The sequence below is a fragment of the Magnolia sinica genome, chromosome 18, assembly GCF_029962835.1.
Source record: "Magnolia sinica isolate HGM2019 chromosome 18, MsV1, whole genome shotgun sequence".
NCBI classification, from domain to species: Eukaryota; Viridiplantae; Streptophyta; class Magnoliopsida; order Magnoliales; family Magnoliaceae; genus Magnolia; species Magnolia sinica.
The window spans coordinates 28,481,974-28,491,604 of record NC_080590.1 but is presented as its reverse complement, the minus strand read 5'-3'; the positions used below and the strand labels follow the sequence as shown (position 1 = coordinate 28,491,604).

The window sequence follows — 9,631 nt, the reverse complement described above, 5'->3', positions numbered from 1 at the left end:
AAAAAAAGAGATTTTTTTTTATATTCTTATATTTACATATTTATATAAATATGTGTTAGAAAAAAATGTAGGTAGAATAAAATTCTCCATGTAAAAAAAAAAAAAAAAGAAAGAAAGAAAGAAAGAAAGTGTGTTGGGATACGGCTATAGCTACGGTTATAGCAACGGTTATAATCCGTAGCCATAGATCGGGGGTGGATTTACAAGGTTTACGATTAATCGCCAATAGGGACAGCAACTTGTGGTGGGATACGGCAATAGCTACGGTTATAATCCGTAGCTATAGATCGGGGGTGGAATCACAAGGTTCACAATTAATCGCCGATAGGGACAGCAACTTGCGGTGGAATCCTGGAATGTACTATTGATCGCCGACTCACCGCTATAGCTACGGATTATATCCGTAGCTATATCCGTATCGCTGTCCACACGCCATTACCATTCTACTTGAACGTCAACCGTTGAAACCCTTTTAAGGGCCACACAAGTTTTGGATCATTATGAAAATCGTTTTTCCTCTTCATCCAGGTCTTTGTGGCCTTATGAATAGATTGGATGGAAAATAAATGTTATGGTGGGCCCTACAAAAGTTTTAACGATGAAAATCAATTTTCCGCTGCTCTGTGTGGTGTGGCCCAGTTGATCATTGGATATGATTTTCTTTTTTTGGATTATGCTCCGAAATGATCGCGAAATATGGATGAACGTTGTGGATATAATAAATACATAGCTGTGGGGCCATGTAACTTTGATCTCTTTTAAGCCGCTCGCACAACTGTCAGTTGGAGTAGCGTCAGCGCTCGTCTTCGCAGTGAAAGTGAAAAGGAGGGGTAGTTTCGTCCTCAACGTCGCTGTCCGCACGTGCTAGTCGAAGTTGGTAACTTAAGTTTGTATTCCAGCATAAAAACCGCTGCCTAAAAGGTTTTGTCTACAGTGGTCATTTTCTCTAGAAATTTCCTTACCCACCTTTTTTCCTTTAGTACGGCCGACTTTAGTCTTATGTCATTCACACGTTTGGTCTCAAGTCCTAAAATTAGCTCACAAAACGTACGCACAGTGGATTTCTCACAAACATCACGGTGTACCCCACCTAGGTTTGGAGCGCAGTAAATTCGTCCGGATGGATTTCGCAGAAAATCCTCGTCGGCAGCAGCTTTGAGTAGCCACCGTAATATATGGGTATTATCCACACCGACCATCCATTTCTCCCTATCGTTTTAGGGGATACACCCAGAAATTAAGCAGATCCAAGGCTAAGATCCAAGGCTAAGTTGGACCACACCACAGTAAGCGGCGGTGATAATGATTCTCACCGTTGAAACTTTTCAAAGGCCCACCGTGATGTTTATTTTCCATCCAACCTATTCATGAAGTTCCATAGACATGCACGAACAGAAAACACAAATATCAGCTCCATCCAAAACCTCTGTGGCCCCAAAAAGTTTTTAACGGCAAAAGTTTAACCACCATTGTGTAGTTCACTCGATCCTTGGATATACCTCATTATTGGTTTTATACCCTTAAATGATTTAAAAAATGGATGGACGGTGTGGATAAGACCCATACATCACACTGGGCCAACTTAGTTGCATTAAATGCAAGAGTCATATGGGTTCCAACTTGAGCGTTGGATTTGGCTCATTTTCGTGACAGTATCTTAAAATGATCCAATAGAAGGGATGGACGGTGTGGATAAACAGATACATCACGGTGTGCCCAGCAACATAATTGCCAGTTCGTGAATAAAGCCGGGCGGGGTAGGACGCAATCCTCGTCCAAAAATCAAAGTTGCTTTCAGGTGGGATACAACGCAATGTAACGTAATCCAACCAACCACCACATCAATAAATAGCCAGCCAACCTCACACATTACATACCTCAAATTACTAACAACACCAGCAATTCAACATGGAGATGTGGTTACTCATCTTCCTCTCCATCTCTCTCTCTATAGCTTTGAAATTCCTTCTCTACAGGAAGAAGAAGCTCCCACCTGGCCCACCTACCATACCTTTATTCGGCAACCTCCTATTTTTGAACAACTCCCTCTTCGATCTCGAGCCCATCCTCCGAGACCTCCATGCCAAGTACGGCCCCATCGTCACCCTCCATATCGGCTCACGGCCTACCATCTTCATCGCCGACCACTCTCTTGCCCATGAAGCACTCATCCAGAATGGATCCATCTTCTCCGACCGGCCACCTGCAACGATGCTAGGCCGCATCACTAGCAGCAACCAACATAACATTAGTTCGGCTGTATACGGCCCTCTATGGCGCCTCTTTCGCCGTAACCTCATGTCGGAAATCCTCCACCCTTCGCGTGTGAAGTCTTACGCACAAGGTCGCGAATGGGTACTTGAGCTTTTGATCAAGCGGCTCCGATACAAAGCTGATGCAGGCGAGCCTGTCCGTGTACTGGAGAGCTTCCAGTACTCCATGTTCTGCTTGCTCTTGCTCATGTGCTTCGGCCAGAGGCTAGACGAGAGCGTTGTGAAAAAAATTGAAGACATGCAGCTGCGGTTGATCACGAACTTAGTTAGGTTCAACATCTTCACCTTACTTCCGACGCTAGGAAAGATCTTGTTCCGCAAACGGTGGAACAGGCTGTTAGAGATGTGTCGCGAGCAAGAAGAACTCCTCATCCCTCTGATAAGAGCTCGTCGAGATCAGAAAGGTGATGATCAAGATGAGAAGAGCTTTGTGTTTTCTTATGTCGACTCGCTCCTTGCTCTCGAGCTTCCTGAAGAGGGAGGGAGAAAGCTCACTGAAAGTGAAATGGTGAGCCTTTGCTCGGAGTTTCTAACCGCTGGGACTGACACGACCTCGACGTCGCTGCAATGGATACTGGCAAACCTCGTGAAGCACCAGGACATACAATCAAAGCTGGCGGAAGAGATCGAGGCGGTAGTTGGGAAGGAGAGCGAAATAAGAGAGGAAGATCTGCAGAAGATGCCATATCTGAAGGCGGTGATCATGGAGGGGTTGAGAAGGCACCCGCCAGGCCACTTCGTTCTGCCCCACGCTGTGTCCGAGGAGGTAACGTTGAACGGGTATGTCATACCAAAGAACGCAACGATCAATTTCACGGTGGCGGAGATGGGCCTCAATAAGGAGGTCTGGGAGGATCCGACGGAATTCCGGCCGGAGAGGTTCTTGGATGGAGGTGAGGCCGTAGATATAACAGGGAGTAAGAAGATAAAGATGATGCCTTTCGGGGCGGGGAGACGGATATGCCCAGCTCATGGCCTGGCAATGCTGCATCTGGAGTATTTTGTGGCTAATCTGGTGAGGGAATTCGAATGGAAGACAAAGGATGGTGAAGATGTTGATTTAACTGAGGCCCTCGAATTTACTGTTGTTATGAAGAATCCTTTGGAGGCTAATATCATTTCAAGGAGTAAGTAAGGATAGGTACTTAATTTTTGCTCGATCTTGAGATATGAGGGCTAGTGATGTGGGCACTTTTAAAGTTTTCTGAAACATTTCATTCTCATTGAAGAAACATGAAACATAGGGGCTAGCGATGGTAGAAAGAGCAGCACAGCAGAAAACAGGGGGCTCTTGGTGATCTTCTGAAGGATTCTCCTCAAGGCAGTAATACTATTGAGTTTTTTATTTTTTATTTTATTTTTGTTTATTTTTATATGGGCCCTGGTCCCTTCCTTCGGTGGTTCATGGTCTTAGCGTTATATTAGTATTGGGTTTTGCATACTGGTTCGGTTTTTAACATTTCTCTAACAAAGATAGAGGCTGAATTTACTTTGCCTTCCTCCATCAGTGCTGATGATCTCTCTCATGGAAGTGGGACTGTCTAGAGACAAAGCAACAAGGTTCCTGGCCCCGGCTCTTGCTCGTTTAAGGGCCAGCTATTAATTTTAGGCTTTTAGTATATGGTTCCTTGATCATATCACAAATAGCAGTGGGGATAATAATTCTCACCGTAGGGCCTGCCATCATGTTTATTTTACATCCAATCTTTTCATAAGGTTGCATGGACCTGAACGAATAGGAAGAACAAATATTATATTGATCCAAAACCTCTGTGACCCCAAAAGGGTTTCAATGGTAGACGTTCAATTCCCAACTGCGTTTTGCAGTGTGGTCCACTTAGTCTTTGGATCTGTCTTATTTTTTCAGCTCAAGCCTTACAACTACCACACGAAATGGACAGGTGGTTTGGATATAACGCATACCTCATGGTGGGACCCACAGAACTTGGGGAGTTCAAGACACCAGCCACGTCGGTGGTGGTACACCAGCCAATCCCCTTCCTGAGAGGGGGACTATCTAGGCCCGTGTGGGAGCAATACATATCCAAATTAGCATTTATAACAGTATGATGTGTGTATAAGATTTGAGTTTCCCTCAGGCAAGGTACATCTTTTAGATTTGAATTTTTCGCAGAAGATCTGAGCATGATTTTTCATCTTACTGAAAACTCGGATCTAGCAAATGTGTTTAGTTGCATATGTGCACGTCTGAGGAGTCAGCAAACCTCTAATTTCTTAGTGCTGGTGGGCCTCCCTCAACCTTTATATCCATAATAGATAATATAAGAGCTAGTTATCCTCTAAGATAAAAAGATCAACGGAATCCTTTCCATTTAAAAGGTGTTTTAGCTTAGAATTCAAAAGGAGATTATTTTAATTAGCTTCTTTAGAAAGGTGAGCCTGATTACATATCTATGGCATATTATGAAATCCGGAACCTTTTCTTGTCACGATTAGGGATTTTCCATGCGATGATGTGGACCAATTACATTGCAAGAAGAAGAAAATCCCAACTCCAGGGATATCTGGGCCATTTCTTCATGTAGTGCCTATCACCACACATGCATCTACCAAAAATCAAAAGGAACACCTTTCAAGTGAGCCACGCGCTTTGAATTTCGATTGTTCATCCGACGCATCTCTACTTTTCATCTGGTATCATAATGCGCTCCTACTTTCAGTTGCTTTACCTTCTTGGAGAGGGGTGCTTTGCCCATCTTTTGGCTAGCCAAGAAAATCTTGTTTTGGCCTTCCATAGAGTGAAATGGGGAAATGATTCAGGTAGCTGACGCAATTAATTGGAATTTTGGGCTTAAATGATAATTGTGATGATAGCCATGTTACCGTATATTACAATGTGGAGCTTAACATATGTAAGCCCTATTATTCACTGTGAGCATCATCCCACCTGTATGACTGGCACGAATTGCCCCATGACCCCAACACCACGTAGGTACAAGGTGCCAGGGTTTTGCCATTAGAGAATGAACTCAAAATTGAAGCATATCAATCGCAGTATAGGAATATAGTCGTGATTCAAAGCGTACCGCAGGGAACTTTTTGGGTGTGAGAAGTTTTGGATCAAGTTGATATCTATAGTTTTTCTTCATTGGTCTGTGCGACATTATGGACAAGTCATATGACAAATAAACATATATGTGGGCCTTAGGAAGGTTTTAATGGTGGGCATCATTATCCCCACTGTTTTCTTGTGATGTGGTCTACTTGAGTTTTGGATATGCTTTAATTTTGGGCTCATTCTAAAAAATGAGCTGGTATAATTGATGGATGACTTGGATAAAACATATACATAACTATAGTGCGTCCCACGTAATTGTGACACTGTGCAGCTACCTGGTGTTGGGTGACCACACAATTGGCATCCGACATGGGGCAAAACCAAAAGTCAGTAAAATATTCCATAACTCAAGGGCCCACTATGCGACTTCATAATCTTAATGCATTTTTCCAACATAATCCCTACTAGCCAAGAATAGGCAAATACGTGTGGGGGCCAACCATGATGTATCTGATTATCCATCCCTCTTTTCTTATATCATTTTAATGTATGAGGAAAAAATGATACAAATCCAATGCAAGTGGACCATACCAAGCAAAAAATCAACCGACGAATAACAATCAATCAAATCTATCAATTTATCTTTTATATCTTTTTATCGTAAGAATAACATTAGTTCTGTAATCTGTAGTTGTAATCCAAGTTTACTTGCTGGATTTGTTCTTTATCTAATATCAAGCAGTTCTTTCAAGAGATGCATTCTTGAAATTGTTCCTAGTGATCGATTGTGAGTTTTTTATTTTGTTTGATTTGCATTAGTATTCTAAAAGTCATTTCTTGTAGAATGCACAAAGTAGCCCATTTTTGGAGAAAAACCCCACCATTCAATTATTACTTGATCATTATAAACTTTTGCAAGTGGCTGAGTAAGTAATCGATCTTCTCAGAAGTTGGTCATATACGTTCATGTTGGACATATTTGGTTATTTTGGCGCTTGAGGGTCAAGGTTAATCAGTTTGGATCGAGCTGCTATATCAATTCTGACACACTAGCACAATAGAAAACAAATCGAGCAACCAACAAATTGAAGTATATCCAAAGCTCAAGTGAACCATGCTGGAGGAAGTAGAATGAATTGGATGCCTATCATTAAAAACTTCTTAGGGCCTACAAAATTTTAAATTTAGGGAAACAAATTGAGTCCTGCCCTCGCCTGGATAGTAATCCATCCAGGGAGGCCTTTGTGGGGTCCACCATGATGTATGAGTTTTATCTACATTGTCCATCCATTTTTCTACATCATTTTAATATATGAACTCAAAAAAATGACAGATCCAAGACTCAAGTGGACCACACAGTGGGAATTGAACTCTCACCATTAAAAACTTCTTTTAAGTGGCAGAAGCTTTCGATCCATCTGATATTTGTGTTTTCCCTTCATCCATGTCTATATGACCTTATGAACAAGTTGGATGGAAAATAAACATCATGGTGGCCCATAGGAAGGTTTCAGTGGTGAGTTTCATTATCATTGTTGCTAATGTTTAGACTCGTACCCTAAAATGAATCAGCAGTGTGGATAAAACTCATGCATCACGGCAGCCCCGCAAAGCCCATGTAAGGACGCATTGTAAGGACGCATTAAGCATTTAATGCCTCCATGCAGGGGCAGGACACAATCCCCTACCAAATCAAGATAATATTTTCATTTTCCTTTCATCCATGTTAGTATGAATTGTTGGATGATAAATAAACAACATTGTGGGCCTAACGCAAGGATGAACGTTATAAGGTTGATCACCGTCTTCCTCAAGGATAACTACTTTGAATCCACCGAGCTTCTCTGGACTCCTCACAGAGTGTAACACCCCGAACATTTCAATACCCGAGTATTAAAAGTTCTCGATCGTTACTATGAAATTTAATGTAATATGTATATGTGTATGATACCAATTTAGCTATCTTAACCTTATGTCTATTCTTCAACACCAATCTGACCGTTGGGAATAATCTCCATTCATAAATCAAGCCATCTGACCGTTGATTTTAACACAAGACCATCCATCATATGATTCAACATATGTACCTTAATTTTTTTTAAAAAAAGAAATGCATTCATTTCATAGAGCAAAAGGAAATACAGAGATGATACAATCAACATCCTAGGTTCGGGCTCCCCCAAACAAAAGGAAGGGGAAGCCTATCGTAAAGAAAGGAAAAATGCTCAAATTGGGGTTGAGAGAACCACCAAAAGTAGAGGCAATGACCCCTAATGTTCCCTCCTAACCATACCTAAACCCATCCTGTCAAGAAAAAGGAGACCCCTGACTTACTGGGGAAGGTCGGAATAGGCTAAAAACAGAGCTGACCCTTGCTTCTCGCTACCTAATTTGGCCAGGGAGTCCGCAGGCCCATTACCCCTCTCTACAGGTATGAACAAACTTGACATTGATGGATACATTGAGGCTCTTGATTCTACTGACCCAATACTTCCATTTCCGGCCCGAGCAAGATAGCCCCGAGAGGAAACTCACCACCAAAATAAAGTCGAATTCCACTAAAATGTTGGAGAAACCATGGTGAATGCTGTGCAACAGGCCGTCATGAGCAACTCGAAGCTCCGCTCTCATGTTCAAGGCACAGCCGTAGCCTGCATAAAACCGAAAGCAGAAATCACCTTTGTCTCCTCTGCAAATGCCCCCGCCTCCCACTGCGCTCGAGTTTCCCCTGGAAGAACCGTCAATATTCAGCTTTACCCAGCCCGGCGGTGGCTTCCTCTACCACCTGGGCTGGCTTCATAGGTTGTGGTTGCACTGCAATGCCCATGGCCGCAAGAGCCCTGCTGGAAGAGCCTGCATGAGACCGCAGAGACTTCCAATTTTCCATAACGATTCAAATCCAGCCCATGATGCGCGAGATGAGCAAATCCGCGTTTATGATCACCCTATCGAATCTCGATGCGTTTCTCCCTTTCCACAGCTCCCAAAGAATGAAATAGTGCACCACTTTTTTGAAAGGGGCTGACGGCCCATGCGTTGAACGCGAACCCCACCAATGGATCAACCATCCTCCACCGACGGGAAATGGTCTAGCTGAACATCAAAAAATTAAGCGAAGTGGGCCCATACTGCTCTCACCGGTACGCTTTGTAGAAACAGGTGGACAGAGGACTCCACTGCTGGTCTCTGCCTCAGCCGATGATCATCTACACAGTAGCAATAGCGAGAAGCTAATCGAATTCCTCGGGATTGGATGGCAACATCGACCGGCAACGCCCCCCTGATAATCCTCCAGATTAGCAAAGAGATCTTGGGCGGTATCTTAGCATTCTAGATTCTGGCACCCCAAGTCGTGCAGGGGTTGCGCATCCTGCAGATGTCCCAGGCCGACGAAACTGAGAAGACTCCTGACGGGTTCTGACCCTAGGGTAAGGCCAACCAGACCCTAGATCCTCTTGCACAATTTCAAGCTGTCACGAGTGCATGGTTTTAAGCTCAAACGGTCGGGTTGCAAATGAACTCCTTACAGTCGATCCAGATTGGACCACCACTTCAACCCCTTTGGATGATCTGAACTATTCACAAATCAAACACACTATTACAAACAAGAATACAAAACCGTGGAGGTCCATGCACACAAGCAAGTGAACATCAGCCGTGCCGCACAAACTGGTAATCAAAATAGGTTTCCTTCCACACCTTCCACGACTGCAACTTTACCAATCTAGACCGTCCAAAACAAGGAGGAAGGACGTCCGATCCTCTCCACATTGACCAAAGGAAATAAGAAAGAAACACACAGTCCCTTCTCCGGCCAAAACCCAAGATTGCACTCCGTCCCTCCTTCCGTCCAAATACAAAGTGTAATGACCCAGGATTTCAATGCATAAGTGTACACGTGCATGCATGTACACTTGCATTCATTGAAGCACACATGCATAGGTCCATGCATCCATGCATATATGCATCCACCATTCTATGAAACTTGTGACTATTGAAATGCATTTTCTATCTAATTAGGGTGAATATTGATTCATGTGATTGTTAATTATGTGATTTTTGTGTGCGTCTGTGTATGCACAAATATACTTGCACTCTCATCACTTATGTCTACAGAACCAATCGTCCATTCATATATTCATCCAATATTAACGGTTGAACATGTACTAAACTCACCTAGCCTTTCACTTGTTTATCCATGTGCACGGTCATGGTATATTTCTCTAACCATCAATCTAAACTTTTCATTCAATTAACCATTTGGCAGATCCATAAAAAAATAAAAATTTTAAAAATTAAATTTTTTAAAAAAAAAAAAAACCTGCATGGTACTTATTTA

General features: G+C 42.8%; 1 protein-coding gene across 1 annotated transcript; it reads left to right on the top strand.

Annotated features, from left to right (window-relative positions):
• The first annotated feature begins 1,873 nt into the window (after positions 1–1,873).
• On the top strand, positions 1,874–3,864 carry LOC131233361 (cytochrome P450 89A2-like). Its single transcript, XM_058230051.1, has one exon. The coding sequence runs from the start codon at positions 1,909–1,911 to the stop codon at positions 3,406–3,408; it is 1,500 nt and encodes a 499-aa protein (XP_058086034.1). The 5' UTR covers positions 1,874–1,908; the 3' UTR covers positions 3,409–3,864.
• Positions 3,865–9,631: the final 5,767 nt, after the last annotated feature.

Coding starts and splice junctions, on each gene's coding strand:
- LOC131233361 (XM_058230051.1), top strand. CDS start 1,909: ATGGAGATGTGGTTACTCATCTTCCTCTCCATCTCTCTCTCTATAGCT.